Below are 19,365 nucleotides of genomic sequence, written 5' to 3'. Positions count from 1 at the left end.
CCCCCCCCCCCCCCCCCCCCCCCCCCCCCCCCGGTTACTTTGTCTCACAAGAACTAAAGTCCTGGCAGACAAACATCTTAAGACAAAGAACCAACTCCTGCTCCCACTCACTGCCACAGAGCAAGTGGTGCTGCACAAAGCTCTGGATGGGGACCCTGAGAGAGGGCACAAGGAAACCACGGCCAGACTAAGACAATCCAGACCCAGACCGCTGCAGGGGAAGGGTAGTTGCCACCCTCCCTGCTTTCCTTCAGAGCGTTGAGATCACAGTGAGTGCTCGAGAACCAGGTTTTGGGTCTTTACTCCCTTCTTCCCACTGTGTTATGCTTCTTACCTGCTTTCAGTACTTTGGGCCTTGGGCTGTTTTTCTGGGATGTGTCCCTGAGCCTGGTCTGTTGGGATGTTTAAGACTTTGGCCTGCATTCTGGTACCAGAAACGATGCTTTGAAATTTGAGTTGCCAGTGATACACATCTAGTCCTCTCAGTGAGGCTGGGCAGGCCTAGCCCATTGTAGGTCATGCCACTCTGGGCTGGTGGTCCCGGTGCTGTAAGAAAGCAGGCTGAGCAAGCTATGAGGAGCAAGCCAGGAGGTGGCCCTCTTCCATGCCGTCTGCACCAGTTCCTGACTCCAGGTTCCTGCCATTTTTTTTTTTTTTTTTGTGAGTTCCAGTCCTGACTTCTTTTAGTGAAGGACTACGACCTAAAAGTAGTATGCTGAAATAAACCCTATTCTCCTCCAAGTTGCTTTTGGTTATGATGTTTTACGACTCTTAACTAAGACGACAGCTATTCCTACCTGTTATATCTGGAGCTTGACTGGAGAATAATCTCACAGTAAATTGAGGAGAATCTGTATGCTTGTCATAGGATGGGGTGCACAACAGAGTGGATCCGAGGTGAACAGCGGACTTTAGTAATGTGTCAGCACCGGCACAGCAATTGTAACACATTGTCCTGTTGTAAATCATGTCCATAAGACATTGGGGATGCTATTAAACTGTCTTTTGTGTCAGTTGTCCTATGTCACAAAAAGAGCTCTTAAAGTTGAAGGTTACTGATTTTTTAAAAAGTAGAACAAGAAAGTCCAAATCCGAACCAAAACCAAGAGGGCCTAGAATAAAAGCAATGGCCTGCGGGCCCTGCTCCTGGGGGTCTGATGTCAGAAGCAAAGAAAGCAATGGTGTGGGCTGCAGGCCAGCGGCTATCACTTCAAGCCTGTGGTGAACAGTCCTGACATGGCCAATGCTACTCTGAAATCACAGCACTATGATTGCTTACGCAAGGCCCTCACAAGATGGGACACACGAGCACTCCCTAGCGAGGGTTCACAAGCTACACAGGGCAGCGCACAAGGGACTCGCTCCGAGGTGACACATAAAACCTCATGGGGGGGCTCCACCCCTCCTCCCAAAGATAAAGGCTTTTCTTCAGTGGTGTAGCTGCTTCTAAGTCCCCCGTGCTCCTGTAAGTAAATTCAAGTTCCTCGTTCACCAAGCTAGACTTGGGCCTGTTGGTGGTGAGCACGCATGGTTCACAGCTCTCCAGACAAAGCTGACAAGACAGGAGTGAAGACACAACGGCTCGGTGACAGGGACAGGTTCTCTGTCTTGGGTCACACTGCACTTGGTGAAGGAAAGATAATACACCCTTAGTCCACAGGAAATGGGAATGGCCTAGAGAACGTAAGACTAAGATTTATGCTTTACTTTTATTACTTTACATACATGTTAAGTGTGGAGTTGACATTGTGAGTGGGTTTCAGATTCAGAGAATCCTGGGTGTGAATCCACTTATTTACTTACTGGTTGAGTAACTGTCAGGAGCTGTGAAACGGGCACTATAACCCTGGAGTCACTGTAACTGTTGTACCATGTACCTAAGGCAAACAGGCTCAGGCTCAGAGAAGGGTGTTGTGGGATATTCTGACCGCATTCTGATGCTTTTGAGACTGGCAATAAAGTTTGCTCTGAATCAGAGAGTGGAACGAGCCAACCAAAACCAGTCATTGAAGGACTGAGGAAAGAGAGACACAGGAAGTGGTAGGGCGGGACTTAGAGAGAGCCTTGGCCTTTCGGAATCAAGGAACAGGAGAGAGAGAAGGTCATTGGTTGCCTCTCTGCCACCTCTAATCATTCAGATTCTTACCCCAATAAAAACCCCAAGTTTTTATTGATAAAGAATAATTAGATAAATACTTAATAAGGGGGCCTCAGAGAAGTTCACTTATTCTTGCTTGCCTTATTCTTGTTTAGCCTCCTGCACATCCTCAATCAGCAATCATTCCCTAATATCCATAGGGAACTGGTTCCCAGACCCTTCTTTCTCAAGCACAAAGTTCCAAGATCCTCAAGTCCCTTACACAGGGTCCAGTGTTTGCATATTGCCTTCTTACATCTTCTCACACGGTAAACCATCCAAACAGTATGAAGACCTCCAAGACAATGTAAATCCTATAAAATGGTTAGGCTGTATCATTTAGGGAATGATGACAAGGAACTGTATTTGTTCAGCACAGACACAATTTAAAGATACGTTTTCCTCTGTGGCTGCTGGCTCTGTAGTGCAGGATCTGCTGATACAAAGGTTGGCTCAGAATCAGCAGAGGAAAAGCTCTGACTAAGGACACGGTGCAAAGTGGGAGGAAATGGGTCTTTCTGATAGGATTCTTGTCCCACACTAAAGATCAGTGGCCCTCCCAGGAAAGCTGATGAAGTAGAGATGAAGGAGAAGCTGGGAGGGAGGAGATAATGAGGATGATCCGCATGTGAAAGTAGGGTCTCAGGTAGGGACATAAAGGGACAGGGTAGAGGAAGGCATTTGCCAGTGGGTGGCCATGGCCCACAGGGAAGATCAGATTAAGGTGACAGAGCAAGGCACCCAGCCCATACCCTTACTGCAGCCAGTCAGAATAATGTTTATTTTTTTTTTTTTTCAAAACAAAACTAAAAATCTTTGTGAAGTGCTTTCATCACAGTTAAAAGCTTCCTGGGCCTGGTAGGCGAGGCAGAACTGAGAGCCATGGCATTGCCTGTCAGCCTGAGCCATCGCCCCGCCTCCACTCCACCTCCGTTGCTGTTCTCATGCCGCCATGCAACGCAGCCGGCAGCACCACCCCAGCCCCAAGCCAGAACTCAGCTGCCCAGTCTCAAGATGTTGCCGTTCCAGCCAGCTTCGCCGTGGTGCCTGGCATAGCCAGCACCTGACAGGCTCCCCTCAGGAGAGGTTCTAAAGTATTTACAAAGTAGGCAGTGGCCCAGGGACCAGACCAAGGTCCTCAGAATGATGACTCAAAGGCCCCGGATCTTCTCACCCTGTAGTGCCAGCTCCTTCCTTTGCCCTCCTGTGTCAGAGGGTGAACGTGGTGACGTCATCATCGCTCGTGCTTGATGTTGGCCTCGCTTCGCTCTAAGGTGACTCCATTGCCATTCCTGGGGACTTCCTTCTTGCTCCAGTCCTTCTCCATATACAGCTCAGCGAGGATAGGACAGTGCTCAGAAGCGACTCCACCCCAGGACCAGTTATCTGGAATCCACGGGTTTGTGAGACCCTCTCTCACGACAGCCCAGTGACCTGGAGGGAGAGGGGAGACCAAGAATTAGGACAAGGGCTGATCAGCCTGCTCCTCTGTAAGTCGAGGTGCACTGGTGGCCTTCCTTGGTAAGCTGGCCTGCACAAACGAAAGCCCAGGGCCAATTTTATCTTACTCTTCACACAACATAGAAGATGGCAATTTTCTCGCACAGGCATTGAACACACTCGGAAACCAGGCCCCTTGTCCAGTCAAACAGTGTGCAGGAGGACCTATTCCTTGTTCACACCTGACACTAATATGGACGACAAAACTAAGTGACCTTTTTTTAACCATTATTTTTGTTAATATTTTAGCTTATTCCTAACATTTCTATGCATATATACAATGTGTCTTATTCATATCTACCCCACTCTCCCCAACCCCACCGACCCCCCCCAAATACATCTCCCTCCCAACATCATGCCCTCATTTTTTTTTTTTATTATAAACTGAGTTGAATTAGTATTTTTAATTATTTTTTTTCAGTGCTAGGGATTAAATCTAGGGCCTCCCATATACTAAGTAAGCACTCCTCTGCTAACAACAAATGAGTATTTGACGGAGCCAACTGAAGATTTGCTTCACAAAGCAAACAATCACTTAAGAGGGTCTAGAGGGACAACTTCTTCCTAGAGAAAGGATGGAAAAGAGGAACTTAGAGTGGTTGCTGAAAAGCAATGATACCTTTGAAGTAAAGACAGAAATACATGAGCTAGAATCATACACGAAAACAACAAAACCATTACAAGGCACCGCTGTAGTCCTCGGTGATATGTGAAGTCAGGGTTAATTTAAGACCTGGAGGGCTTGGGTACCATATCTGACAGCTGTAGTGGGGAACTTGCCCCTATACCTCAGCTTACACACCTTGAGGTGGGGGTGGGAACAGAGGAAAGGATGGTTCAGATTCACTATTCCTAATAGATTCGCTTCCTACAAGAGCCCTCCAGGGAATCTAGTAGGCTCTGGCCTCCAAAGCACTTCTGTAAGCTACATCCTGCCTCAGATCAGACAGCCAATGCCCACTGGAGCCCAGTAGGAGACCAGTGTCCAGAAAGAAAACAGTGCAGGCCACACAGTCATCCACACTGAAAATTGTAAATTCCAAGGAGCTGGGCCCTGACTGTGTGGTAGTGCGCGTTGCAGTGGAACCCAGGAACTGCTTCTTTTCCTGATTAAGTCCCACACTGAGGTACAAGACGCCTTGCACTGGGGTTCTGCAAAGTGTCAGGAGAGGCTGAGAAGGCCATGCTTGTCTGTCATCAAAGACCCCACCCCCCACAAGTCAGGGGATGGTGCTCGGCATTCTGAGCCTCTGAAGGCCCTACGGCCCCTTCCATCTGCAGCAGCACCCTCTCACACACAGAAGAGCCTACTGTTCTTCCATAAGTTAGCTGTCTCCCGGCTCTGGGGGTCACAGTCTGAGGAATGGCGGCGTATCCACCATGCTCTGTTCCTTGTGGAGCTCTGAGCCCTTCTCCCAGCCTGCTGTGATATTATGTGTTCTGATTTCATTGCTAACTGTTCCATAAAGCTCATGTGTTGTGGACTTGGTCGCCAGACGATGGGAGTAGTGGGAGCTGGCAGAAGATTGAGGGGTGGGGAAAATTAAGCCACTGAACTCGAGCCCCTCCCTGGATTCTTCCCTTTCCTTTCTGGCTGCTTTAGGAGGTGATGAGGGGAGGGGGCAGGTGAAAGAATGGCTCGAAGTCATGATTCCTGACACAGGTACCTTCCACCAGTGCACATAAATCTCAACCATGATGTGCTATCTCACCAGAGGATTAAAAGCAGCCATGCCTAGCGACCATGGATGGAAGCCTTTGAGACTATGAGTCACCGTAAACCTTTCTTCCTTATACATTGGTTATCTTGGGCATATTTGTCACAGTGACAGAAACACTAACAGTGACATGTCTCCTCGCCCCTGAAAGTGTAGTATACCTCATTCCACAGCACAGCATTTGAATAGTTCACGGTGTTCACTGAATGACTAAGCGTACTTATGATCTAGATAAGTTATCAGTTCATCTCTGAATCATGACCCCGATGGCCTTCAGAGGTGACTATAGCTGGGTTTCCCTGTAAAGTGCTTACACGAACTAATGGTTACCTTTAAATATTACTTATTGCTTGTCACTTGCCCTTCCCTCTTGGATGTGTCTCTGACCAAGCAATGACAGTGTTTCTTTTACCATAACCCTGTAAGTGTCTGGGGAAGAGGGAAGACAGTATTGGTCACCTCAGATACTTATAGGTCCATGGCCCACTAGTGAACAGAGACGGCATGGGGTGGCAGAATGCGGGGGACATTTCCCCTACCTGTGAACACTTTCTTTAAGCTTTTGCTGATCCAGATGTTGTCCACTGATTTGGAGCCTTGGGGATTCCTGGTGCTGATGTTGGTGAAGGTGTGAGCTGGGACCAAGTGGTGGAATTTTTCTCTTCTTAGGATATCGTAGTCACTGCTATCTGGCCCTTGGCCAAAGTCCCCTAAAATAACAACATCCTTTTCTCCTGGGAATGGAAGAAAGAAAATCAACAGGTAACTAGCAGGTAGGAAGCAAAATCTAAGAGTGGCCCTGGCCACTTGAGGGGACAGGGACACCTTGGCTTGGCCACTCAGGGTTGGGGCCACAGATCTAGTTCTTATTCTCCTGTTATTTTTGTGTACCCACTGATTTTAAGCATAGGATAATTTGAAAATGAGGAGAACACCCCATTGAGTCTTCAGGCCCTACACTTACAGTGGGAAAAAGGGGAAAAGGCCTTGCTTAGATATCTAACAAAAGTTCAGCAAACCTTGACCGAGCACCTCCTCAGAGTCTGCCTGTGTGGGAGTCAGGGATGAAGGAAACATAATGCCTGCCCTCTAGGACCTCAGACTCTAAGAGAGTGACAGGGGAGGAGACCTCCAGGAGCGAGTGTAGGCTCAAAACCAGAAACAGGTACTGAGGGCAAGTGGCACAAGGAGGGTACCCAGGGTGGTTTCTGGCAGGTGATAGCTGGCTCTGGTCTTCGAGGATGCACAGAAGCTGTCTGGACAATAGGGATGGGAGGAATGTATTTGGGAGCTAGGGGTAATGAAGCAGTCTGGTTTCTGGGGCTGTATGGTAAATCCTGGAGTAGCCAGATGCTTCCAGCATGAAGGTTTAAGAAGCCAGATGTGGGCTAAAGCTGTCTGCTGTCAAGCCTCATGACCTGAGTTTAATGTCCATAAGTCACATAGTGGAAGGACAGAACCAACTCCTATAAGTTGTATTCTGACCTCCACGCAAGAGAGGCAGGTAGCTGCTACTCTCTGATTGGTAGGTATGTTTTCTCTACCTGGGCATCAGGTCAGAACAATGAAAGAACAGGGGAAAGGCTGGGTGTCTTCCCCTCACTCAGTGAGCAACTCAGGGCATCCACTGCCCAAGGCGATGCACACAGTTTATTATCCTCCTGTTCTAGGCCATTTCTTAGATTTCCCCTGAAATTTACTGCTGTGAGCAACGCTGACGTGAGAAATTCACCCAAGCATGTGTTGCTGCTTTCTGTTCTTAGTACAGAGGACCAGTTAAAAGTGTGGTCATTGTTCATATTCCAGATGCTGCCGGCCTCATTGCTAGAGGCCGTTCCCACGTCAACCCCCGCAATGTGCAGAACGTCTCTCTGTAGTCCCACCAACAGCAAGCATCATCACTCAACCATTTGGTCGGTCTTCTTTCTACGCACAGAGGAATAAGATGTGTCCCATGGTCTCAAGGATGGGGTACCTACACAAACTATTTAGAAATCTGCACAAGAATTTACCAATTCATCCAAGCGTTTACCATAAGCATGAATGCCTGATTAATTATTTTAAACCCCGAGTGATAATTCAGCACTGTGATTATTTACTTTGTTATTCCATTTGCTTTTTCCAGCAAGGAGCTTTTAGTTTTTCTCCCCATGTTGTTTTTGGTTCAAGTGCATTCATTCTTTGTGACCTGCCAAAATGCTGCAGCATCACCTGTATCTTTTCTAGCCCAGCCCTATAGTTAGCCAGTTCTCCAAGGAACCCTACCTCCCTGACCTGAAGGTGTGTTCGAAACTAAGAGCCGGTGCTGTGCAGACTCTTCTCCCCTCTGGTACTAATGATTCACTAGCTGATTGCAGAAACTCTGCAAACATTAAAGAATAGTGACCCTCAGTCACATAGAGATGCATTTCAAACCTCACTACAGTGATGATGATTTTTTTGAAATGTTCACCTATATTTTTTTTTTTAATTCCCTCTCTCTCCCGTTCCCTCTCCTCTTCTTCTCTCTCTCTCTCTCTCTCTCTCTCTCTCTCTCTCTCTCTCTCTCTCTCTCTCTCTCTCTCCCTCTTCCTTCCTCTCCCTCTCCCCCCCTCTTTGCAGGGTCTTGCTGTGTAGTTCAGAATGGACTGGAACTCATGATTATCCACAGTTGGGATGATAAGCATGGACCACAGTTTCATTTCCTCTCTCTTTCTGTTTTACATACAGGAGTTTGACTACAGTTCGCTGCAGGCAAGGAGTCTATCTAGTCCTCTCCTTACTTATTACTTTGAGACAAAGTAATAACAAAGTTGCCCAAGATGGCCTTGATCACCCTGTAATCCAGGCAGGCCTTGGATAAGCGTTGCCCTGTCTCGGCTTCCCACACTGGCTAGCAGAGTGGCTATGCAGATCAACTCTACAGAGTAGCATTTCAGTGAACATTGCTTCCTGTCCCTGTCCTAGAAGAAAGCAGCTGGGTGACTCTGGGCACTGCCACCCTCTCAGCATTTCCTGATGGTTGCTGTTGGGTGTGGAGGACCCGCGTTCCCATGAATGCCTGGCACAGGATCTCCCAAGCAGCACGAGCCTCCTTCCTGCTGCCCTGAGCCACACTAACAAGGGTCTCCCAGAGAAGCAGCAGCAGAAACGACTTCCTTGTGTCTAAGAGAGGGCTACAGAGAGAGGGCAGGGGCCGAGTGGAGGCGCTGTCTCTTTGAAGTATTTTAGACGTTTCTCTCACAGCCTGCAGGAAATGGAATGATTATGAAGTATTTCCCACGTAATGTTCGTAGGAATTCAGAAAGAACAATGGCCACCAGCCAGGCTCTGCCAGATTCCCAGGGACAGGGCTGACCCTTGTGGGGAGTTCACTGTAGGGGGGTTGCGGGCTGTAGGTAATGGGGTTTCTGATGTGCTCTGTGACAAGCACTTTAGAGAAAGCAATCCATAAACAAAATAGCATACCCAGCCCTCCAGCAAATTCCTTCTCTTAGGTATGCAGTATTAATAATAGCTGAAGGGAAAGACATCTAAAGTGAAATGACACAAAAGGCCAGCAGGGGGCACCTGTGCGCTGCAAATGATGCCCTCCTCCTCCAGGACTCCATAGAAGTCTCTCCACTTCCTCCATGTAGATCTCATGCACAGTACAAATCTGGGTGAGCCCGGGCTCTTTGGGGAAATCAATACCAGTTTCTAACAGTAAAACCAACTTGAGAGTATTGCTGACCACAATCCATACGTGACCAGGGCCGATGAGCCCTTGGTGACCAGGGTTCCCAAGCCCTCCCTGACCACTCCTTGGACAGCAAATCATTTAAGTGCCACAGTTCCCATGAGACAGGCGAGGCCACCTTCTCTTCTTTGCAGGTAGAAAGCTCAGACTCTGGAAACTGAAAAATTTGCCCAAAGTCATGGAGGTGGCCCTCAAACCCAGAGTTTTTCACAAAGAGGAGGGAGGAAGAGGTCCAGGGCTGCTGTTCATCCTAACACATGAAGAACTCAGACCAGGGCCTCTGCCCATGAGCAATGAACCGAGTGTGGTAGGTGGAAGACCTCTGAATAAAGGCAAAAGCTACCACATGGACTGGGTAGGGAAACCCAGCGTTCTGGGAGACCGAGGCACACAATTCCATATAAATGAAGAAGGCTTTCAGTGGGGTGCAGACCTGAGTATTGGTGGGAAAACGCAACTCAGCGAGAGGGAGGGAGGCTGGTGTCGGGGTCAAGCAGCCAGCTCTGTGTAGTTTCGCACATGAACACAAAGCCTCCTTTTGAATGGGCACATCCATATTTCTCAGAACTTGTTCTTCCGGCTAAATGTGTGTCAGAGGTGACAAGGCAGCAGCTCTGCCCCTGAGAACGTGCAGCCACAGAAGCCCAAATTCTCCTCTTAGTTGCATGCCTGGGTGGGCTCCCTAGTCACCATTCCTTGAGTTCCTAGGAGGGGAGAAAGTGCTGGGCCAATTTCCCCAGAGAGTCCTGATTTAGAAAGGGCCAGTAACAATGAGTGAACCGGCTCTCCGCTGAGGTGCACTCCTCCAGATGTGTGAGCAGGCACGCTAGGAGACCCCGTCCTCAAGGCCTCTTAGCTTGAAAGCTAGTTCTGGAAAAGGACAAGCATGGGATCCCTGGTGTCAAGTGGGATTCACATTCTAGACAAAGGCAGAAAGGCCTGGAGTTTGCACATCAGCTGCTCTTTCTTTCTGTGGAAAGGCTTTATCTCCCTTTGAACAGAACCCCGAGCTCATCGATTTTCCTTTGCTGCGGGCTGGAGGACTTCCTGAATTCGCTGGGTCACCAGTTAACATTTAACTGGGTATTAGTGACAAGCAGGGACGTGGGGGGTATGAGTCACTGTCCCTACCTGGATGTGTCAGAGCTGAGTCACGCTGTGGGTCAGTCAGCAGTCCCTTGGCAATGTGGAGCCTGCCTGAAATTTCCTGACCAAGTCCTGAGTTTTCCCTGGAGCCAGGGGGCAAATCGGAAAAAATATGAACCAGAATCTTTCTTTCTTGCATCTCTGAGACAGAGACAAATAGAAATGTTTGTCGATATGCACAGTCTCGAGCCATCCTTGGAATAGCTACTCTTGTAGCTGTGAGTGAAGAGTTTCCCACACAACTACTTGTTGGATGGGGTGTCTCAGTTTGAACTGTCGTTCAACTGTTCGTTCAACTGTTTTTCACCCCCAAGAGTCATCATCTAAGTAGAATATAATCAGAGCAGGTCCTGACTTAAAACTTACACCTATACCTTCATATTCATAGTGCACAAAAGCAGAAGCAACGAAGAGCCTACCAACAGATGTGTGCATAAACAATATAACGCGGCACACATGGACAATATAATATTATCTAGCCACAAAAGGATGGAACGCCTACCACACAATACAACACACTAATCTGGAAAATATAAGCTAAGCGAGAAAAACCAGACAAAGGGAAAGAAAATATCATGTGATTCTCCTTATATGAAGCACGTTGTCAAATTCACACCCATGAAAAGATAGTATGATCAGGATTCAGTGGGTCCAGTTTCTGAAGGAAAATGACCGTGTTCTGGAGACGGGAGGTGGTGACAGATGCACAATGTTGTGAGTGCACTGAAAGCCACTGAACTGCACACTTACCAATCATCATAAATGGCAAGTTGTATGTCTGTTTTAAAACGCAGGTTATAACTGGACAGAAACATGTCTGTAGCTAAATATTTACCGAATCTCCCACTGTGATGGGACAAGTTGATGGCAAGAAGTCTCGGAAGCTAGGGGAGCAGTCAAGACTCAAGAATACAGGAGGCATCTCAAGGTCTCCAGATATGATTCTTTCACCTCCCCACCTCCTGTTCCTCTTTCACAAGAGCTTGTGCAGATCTGCAGGTGGTGCCCCAGAGGAGTAAACCAGAGTGTGTTGTCACAGGGGAGGAATATCACCACTTACATTTGCTCCTCCAGTTCTCTTTATCTAAGAGGCTGAGAGACCACATTGCTGACAATTTGACACCCACTGTAGAGGCCCTCAACACAAAGGTGGCTTACACAGAAAGGTCAGTCAGGCTCCACGAGAGCAAGGAGTGTGGTTGCCCCTGAGTCCATGACTGCTGGCAAGTGGCTGAGCTAAGAGGCCAGAGAGATGTCTGGAAAGAGGCACTACTGCCTGCCCTGAAGTGTTGCCCAGTCACAGAGAAAGAGAACCCCTACCTTTCAGAGTTTCCTGCAGAGTTAGTGCAAAGTTCAACAACCGGTGGCCATCACCTTGATTCTTGCCTGAATTCTCAGCTCCTGGGAGGGCCAGGGCTGTCAGCTGAAGGTTAACCAGGGTCAGGTCGTTATTTCCCACCTAGATAGCAGGAAAGGAAGCAAAAAGAAAAAGCTTACTCATGTTTCTTTTATCTTTTACACCTGATTAACAAATAGCTCCACGCACACAGTTGACAATGATAAACAGAAGCAAAGCTAGCTCACACACAGAGGAGGCAACCTGAGGTATTTTATTTTTAAATTCCTGTACTCTAAAACCCAGCACTAACACCCTTCCAGCCTGCTACCTCTATTCCTTCAGATCTAAAAACCTTTGCATATCTAGAATTGTTCTGATTTTTTTGTAAACCTTTTGAGCAATCGTATGTAAGAAGGAGGTGTCTCTAGCATCTAAATGTTACAGATCCAAGGCTGTTATCCACAAGACTAGCCTGACGTTCCCCCACCCAGTCCTCTTGGTTCCTTTGGAACCAACTGTGTGCTAACATCCACTTTAACCTGATTTCCTCTGTGAAAACCAAAGTTCACCAATTCTGGACAGAAGATAAACCCAGAGACTGGGCCCCACGGTGGCCCTTGTGGTCTTCAAGTGTGTACATATAAGGGCAGTTTATCTTCTGGGTGATCGTGACATTGCTCAGCTGCTCTGGGTTTAGCAATTCTGCCACTGTAACTGCCATGGCAACAGACACTAAACACTTCTGAGAAAGAATGAGTGTAGGGGCCCCAAGAAGTGCAGAGGGCCGGTCTTGTCTTGTAGATGTGCCCCCAGTTCACCATCATCACACCCAGGACTCTACAACTGCTATTGCCACTGTCAGAGAAACACCTTAAGACTTGGCCTGGAAGGATACGCTTTCTGTGTGTCCCACACCATTGGTCTGCCTTGATTCAGGATTTGAAGAGCAAGAAGCCAAGGGCTGGGCTGGGTGACTGCTTCATATGACCTGAAGCCGTCACTCATGATGTCACATTTAGTATAGTTTTTATTAGCCTTTTAAAAATAATTTACCGGGGCTGAAGAAATGGCTGAGGGGTTAGGAGTACTGGCTGCTCTTCCTGAGGACCCAAATTCAATTCAGAGGACCCACGTGGCAGTTCACAATTGTCTGTAACTCTAGTTCCAGGAGTTTGGACACCTTCACACAGACATATATACAGGCAAAAGCCAAATGTACATGAAATAAAGTTAAAAATAAATCAATTAATTAAAAAATAAAAATAGTTTGCCTTTTCATGTTAACTAAAAGCAGTGTTTTACAAGCTGTTTTTGTGAGGTGCTGGGCTCTGTATATCAGCATTTGGGAAGCTGAGGGGGTAGGACTGGGAGGCCACTATGCAGGCCGCCCAGTGAGATTCTTTCTCAAAAAATAATATAATAGTACCAAAAAAAAATACACCAGCTTGCCTTTTAGCTACATGAGCTGCTTGTAGCTGCTGATTCAGTAAACCAGGGTCAGAACAATTAGCACTTAAGTGTGGTGTTAGATTTAAAGACAGTCCTGGCCAACTCATGTATCAGAACCACAGGTGCCATGTGTGCAGACAGAACCTCGTCGATACAGCAGGAAGAGGGATGGAAGGATCCATTGAGTACCACAACAGACACATCTGCGTGTGAGCATACACCAATCCCATAACCTCTGCAGCTACAAATGTGAGAGATGACGCATGGGCTTATACATCCCATGCCACAGGCTGTCCCCAAGCCCCACCCCTTGCTAAATGATGCTGAGCTTAGGGGTAAGCTCCAGAGTTGCTGGGGAGCAAGGAAAGACTCTCAATGTCTAGTAGAGAATGGGCTTCCTGGGCTCTAGCAAAGGATCAAGCTGTCTGACTTGGAATTCACAGCTAAGTAGTGATGAGGTACATTGCCTCTGTAGTGACCTCTGGCTTCCTCCCGTGTGTTGTCCAGCATCAAAGCATGTTGCTATTCAGAACTCTCCCCAGAGGATGTGGGCCACAGAGGATGACACTCAGATCCACCTGCCTAGCTGTTCCCAGACACGGCTGACAGGGCTCCTTCATCGGCAAGGATATAGCTGGAAATGCCAGTGACAGGGGTCCGTAAGCCCAGAACTCCTTCTAAGCTCTCAATGGGTCCCTTCTTTCTGTTATCTAAACAATGAGATTTAAGGGGCAGCTGAAAAGGTGGGGCTCCTTAGAACAGCACCACTGCACACACTAACTAGTACCAGGCAGGTAGGGACACTGCACACACTTCTGAAAATGGCCTGGGCCCTATCCCAGAAGGGCAAAGCTTGGGAATGCCTGATCTTAAGAAAGGTGATTCCGCTGTACATCATGTTTGGGAACAGCCATATGAATTAGTTTTCCACTTTTCTTCCTTCTCTTCTGTCTGTCTGTCTGTCTGCTGTCTGTCTATCAATCTATCTACCTGTTTGTGAAGAGTTTTATTACACTGCCTAGGATGGTCTTGAACTCCTGCTGAGACAACAAAGGAGTACCATTCCTCCCAGGTGACTGTCTTCCTTCTTATCAAGGTTAGGATTTTCCCTCAAAAATCCCTCCACTCCTGTCCTGTAGAAGGTCCCCTGCTGGGGGAGCCTCCAAAATGGGCACTGATCCTCCTCTAAGAGAAAACAAATCAAGTGAGAAGATGTGACTTCTCTGGTTGCCAGTGTCACAAAGACTTCCCCTTTGGAAGGAAATGGATTTCTGAAATGACAGAACCAAGTACCTTGAATCTCGCGAGGAATGGGCTCGGACCCACATCCTTCCCATGACCGTTGCTGGGTGAGTTCTCCTGCCCGGGGATGTCCCTCAGTTCCACACCGGCTGCTGTGTCCCACAGGAATCCAGAGTAGCAGGGGCCCTGCAGTGTAGACAGAAACAGGGTCTTGGTACAAGGTTCCTAATTCTAAGAGCCACACAGCAGAGGGAAGAGCAGAGGGGCCAGACACACAGCAGCAGGCTCTGCTTCTCAAGGTCACTCAATGGGCACCCATGCCCATGCAGAGTCTTACTCATGGCCAAGGCTGCCCATCTCCTCCCTCTACGGCAGGAGGTATGGGGAGCATAGAACAGGCCCAGAGTCACTTTTTAAAGTCTCATATGCCACAAGGCAACAGCCCACATCTCCATTTGACTGATGAGGCCACTGCTGCTCAGAGGGATTGAGTAACTTCCCTAAAGCCCCACAGCATAAGTGCCAATGTGAGGGTTCAAAGATAAGACTCTGAGGGGCAGGTATTGCTTCTTGATAAGTCACTGCTTACAGAAATGGTGCCCAGCACCCAGTCATTTCTCACCTGGTATTTGCCGGACTAACAGAAGTCAGTGCTAATGGTTCTAGTGACTTGAAACTGAACAAGGGCCCTTTGCACATAGATGGGCAGGGATGCACACAGGTCTGACGCTTGGTTCGGAGGCCCTGATGAGGAGGTGCAGACGAACCTAGGGTGCAGTGGGCACAGTTCTGGGACACCTTCTGGCTCTAGGAATCAGAGAAGTAGCTTCCGTGCTGCCTACTTCTTCCCCTGCCTCTGGGAGCTTGCAGAACAAGAAAAGCTCTAGTCTGTTTACTCCGGCTGAGCACCAGGGCATTCCTAAGTGTCTGATACCAGGGACAGATCAGCAGGCCACCAGGCCAGCAGGCCAGCAGCACGTGTCACTGCTCCTCTTTGTTGAAGAAACCCTGGCCACCTCTGAACAGTTGCTGTCACACATACAACTTCAACTCAGATCCCAGACGGACATCTGACAGGCACCTTTGAACAGGTGTGTTCTGGACAGAAGTAGGGGGACACGAGCGTGAGCCTTTCATGCTGTGCAAGATCCCCTTGCCCACCACTGAAGCAGGCACTAGACAAGCAGGGTCACACCTTGGTCTTGGTCCAGCTGTGCCCAGGAACCGTGGGGCCCAGACAAGGCCTCAGGGGTCTAAGGTTCATGAAGACAGAGAAAATGAAGCCACTGTGGTGGGCTCTGGAGTTGAGGCTGTTGTTCTGTTTATTGTTCTCCGAGGAGAAGCTCCAGAGCAAGCTTCTTCAGGCATCACTCGTGCCATCTGCCTGAAAACCACCCCAGCCCCACAATCCTCCAGGACACGGGAGGAGGAGGTTTCCTGAGATGACTCCTTTCCGATGCACCCCCTCAGGCCCGATTAACACACGCCCAGCTTCTCTGGAACTTTCTCATCCCTACACGTCTTCCTTCTGACCCCCTCCCAGGCACAGGTCCCAAATATGATCTAGGTCATATTATGCCAGGATGGACATAGCCATAGAAAAGTGCTTATGCCAGAGATAGTTCACTGGACTCAGGGTAGATTGCCCCTTCCAATCACAGGGGCCTGCTTTGGGGAAAATAATTTCTTCCCACATCTCTCTGCTTCCTCATTGGAAACTGGCCCTCCGGTTGGTACCTGGATATGACTCCAGGGCTCAGGACACAACAGCTGGTCAGCATGTAAACTGTAGATGGCCATGGATATATGATGTTTGACTCACATTGCATTGAAAATTAACTCTTGGATCTATGCATTTTCAAAATTAAGCAAACCACACATGCCATTAATCTGGGTGACTCTGACCCACTGAACTCATAATACTCCATGAGAACAGGCGGCCAGGCCTAGATATGGCTGCAGCCCTGGTCTGTGCTCCGGTACTGAAGTACTCCAACACTCAATATCTCCTCCTATACTGTGGCTGTCCTGCGAGCTAAGGCAGGGGCTACAGATAACATAACTAAGGCCAAGAGCCCTCAGTGATCATACTCTGATGGTCTTGGTTCCCCTCCTAAAGCAACGTGAGCTGACCCGTTCCACTAAATGGTTGTAACTTGGTGAAAGAAGCTGTGGTATCCAGCAGTTCTGGAAAAGAGAGGTAACAGACAGGGCTGGTCTGCTGGTCTGTTTTTCCTCACACATACACAAATAACCTCTCATGAATGGTTTGCTGAATGAATGAGTGAATAAAGATGAATGGACTCGAAAGTCACATGAATTTTTTACACACTGATATCCATGTGAAATGCTTAAATAAAAAAAATAAAGCAAAGTGGTATTGCTTTATGTGTGGACTGAAAGGAAGGACCCTGGGCTAGGTTCTGAAAACCAGATGCAGCCTGCATGAGCTCCTTTCAGCCCACTGTGAACTCACTGTCCACTGTGAGGATGTTCCCACTCCTAAGCAGCAAACCCAGGGAAAGGAGCGACACATAGTTTTCAGTGGTCACTGAAGACAGGAGGGGCTTACAGTCAATATGAATAAATGGACAGATAACTTTAATTCCGTCTCCATTGATAATTTAAGAGCCCAAATTACAAGTATCCATCATGTAAATACAATTCATAATGTTGTAGCTGAAGATGTATAGTAGAACCTTAAAAACATCTGCATTTGTGCAAAAATCATAAAAATGTTTTTCAACTCAAGTAATTATAAGACATAGTCTTAAAAATATAAGAACCTGGGTTAGGAAAATGGCTCAGTCAGTAAAGTTCCTGTTACCCAAGCACAGGGACCCGAGTTCAGAGCCCAGAACCCACCTAAAAAGCTGTACGCAGTGGCCTGTGTCTGTAACCCCAGTGGAAAATATTGTGTTTAAGTACAAAAACACACAAGGCGGTTGTGCAAGGCAGGTACCTTCTGGAGCTGACTCGAAGGCTTCTCAGCAACAACAGACCGCCAGCATCCTCGGGACCCCTTCCACTTTCGGATGTTGGGCAGGATCGGCTGGTTTAGCTCTGTACAGAACTGCAAAGACAGAAGACAGGTCAGTGAGTCTGTGTCCCTGGACATGGCATCCTTAGAGACCAGTCACAGTGATTCCGAGACAACACAACAGTTAAAGACCCCCATGAAAAAGTGTTCTCGACTCACATTTTTCCCTGCTTTTGTGTGTGTGTGTGTGTGTGTCTGGTGTATGCATAGGTGTGTGAGAGTACACACATCCATGCATATTCATGAGGAATCCAAAGGATGGCATCTGGTCCTATTCCTTTGAGATAGGGTCTCTCATTGAGCCCTGAGCTAGGCTGGCAACCAGCAAGCCTCAGCAATCCTCCTGCCTCTGTTCTGGACAGTGCTGGCTTACAGGCACACACACAGTCACAGCCACCGTTTTGTGTGGATGCTGATCTGAACTCAGGTCTTCATGCTTGCATAAGTATCCCTACCCACCGAGCCATCTCTCCAGCCCAGTTCCTGGCTTCTTCTGAGTACCACCTACTTCTGCTCTTCTGAGCTGCTCTTCTTCAGGCCTATCTAGCCCCATAGTGTCAGCTTAAACTGCAGTCTTGAAGACACCAAAATCTATACCTCTGGTTCAAAAGCATCTCCTAGAGTTTTCTGTTATTGCTGATAACTTCACATTTTGAGATATGTCTTACTATATAGCCAAGGCTGGCCTGAAACTTATCACCCTCCCACCTCTGCCTCTGAGTGCTGGGATTACAGGTAAGTGGCATCACGCCAGGCCCTGCCTCAGCTCTGAGTCGCACTGCTAACTTTTAGCCTCTTTCACATTCATGTAACATCCTCCAGTGCTGCCTAAGCATCTACTTTCTCTTGTCCCAAAGGACCTTCTTCCCCTCGCAGGCCTGTGTCACCATCTCACCTGTGTTCTTCACATTCCTTTCCTAAGGGTTTCATTTACTCCTTATCATTCCTTGTCACATCTCTCCCCAAGCCCAGGAATTCTGCTGTCACCTGGGTGTGGTCTCTCTTGCTTTTCAGTCCCACTATTGGGACCCCTTTCAGGTCCCACTCTTCCTCATGGAAACACTGCACAGCTTCTGAGCCATCTCAACCTACCCACCAGAGACAGTGGAGCACACTGAGGCCCCCACCCTATGGTTCTTCTGCATGATCCAAGACCTAGAGATTACTAGAAATTACTGCATCGCCATGACCTAGAAATTACTAGAAATTCTCTGACCATGTAGTAGGCCTGCTGGATCAGAAACTCCTAGATGGGACCCAGTGATCCACCCTGTAACCAGAAAATTGGGTAATTAGGTTTGAGAACAGATCTGGCTGCCTCAGTTGGCCTAACCACTGACCCTGGAGGCTGCAGGGCTGCAGATAGCCCCAGAGAGCAACCTGGCTGGAGAAAGCTCCTTTCACATCCTCTGGGCAGCACACAGTCACACAACTGATGGCCAAGAGGCAGACTGGGAAGTTCTGATGAGGCACAAGCAAGGACTGGGTCCATCATTTCACAGGAAGTGCTACAGAGAAAACAAATCAGGTGGTGGGCGGTAACCTGGGAAGTTGGCTTAGGAGTTGTTTTTACAGTCATCTAAAATGTCTGTGTTTCCCCAACAGTGGATGCTGTTAGGACGAAGTCTGTGCCTTTGTAAACCCTTCCTGGCACAGAAGTCGGGAGTTTGCTAGTGAGTAGAAAATATAAGTGGACACTAATCTTCAAATCCTTGCCAGACAAACAGAATTCTCCTGGAAGTTCCTACCTCAGTAACTGTCTTCATTTTAACTGGCCATTTGGCAAACAGGTGTATTTCTGCGTTGCTGTGTGTGTGGGAAGTGTCTACCCAGGTGTATTGTCACCAGAAACTTTCATTGGTTTTACCATCAACACCGCCTGCTGCACAGCAGTGGAGGACACTACTATTCTTGGCTAGTAGGGAGGAGAGATGGGGCAAATTCTCTTGGCCAAAACCCATCTTCTGTTGGTGTGGTATAATTGTAAACATGACAGGTTTTCAAGTCACCTGAGAGACAACCTTGTGGGCACATGTGTTGGAACTTCAAGAGGAGATTAATTGATGTGGTAAGATC

General features: G+C 48.0%; 1 protein-coding gene across 2 annotated transcripts in view; it reads right to left on the bottom strand.

The window, feature by feature from the left end:
* Positions 1–2,904: 2,904 nt before the first annotated feature.
* Eepd1 (endonuclease/exonuclease/phosphatase family domain containing 1) overlaps positions 2,905–19,365 on the bottom strand; it is a 118,426-nt gene continuing 101,965 nt past the window's right edge. For both annotated transcript variants that reach the window (XM_050131986.1, XM_050131985.1), the window contains exons 4-8: positions 17,212–17,322; positions 14,301–14,435; positions 11,540–11,678; positions 5,895–6,089; positions 2,905–3,571 (exon numbers count right to left, since the gene is read on the bottom strand). In XM_050131986.1, coding sequence (XP_049987943.1) covers positions 3,372–3,571; positions 5,895–6,089; positions 11,540–11,678; positions 14,301–14,435; positions 17,212–17,322 — 780 coding nt within the window. In that variant the 3' untranslated portion in view covers positions 2,905–3,371. The remainder of the gene's footprint in view (positions 3,572–5,894; positions 6,090–11,539; positions 11,679–14,300; positions 14,436–17,211; positions 17,323–19,365) is intronic.

The sequence above is a fragment of the Alexandromys fortis genome, unplaced genomic scaffold, assembly GCF_014885135.2.
Source record: "Alexandromys fortis isolate MF-2015 unplaced genomic scaffold, M_Fortis_MF-2015_v1.1 scaffold_389, whole genome shotgun sequence".
NCBI lineage: Eukaryota > Metazoa > Chordata > Mammalia > Rodentia > Cricetidae > Alexandromys > Alexandromys fortis.
This window is presented reverse-complemented; position numbering and strand designations above follow the sequence as displayed.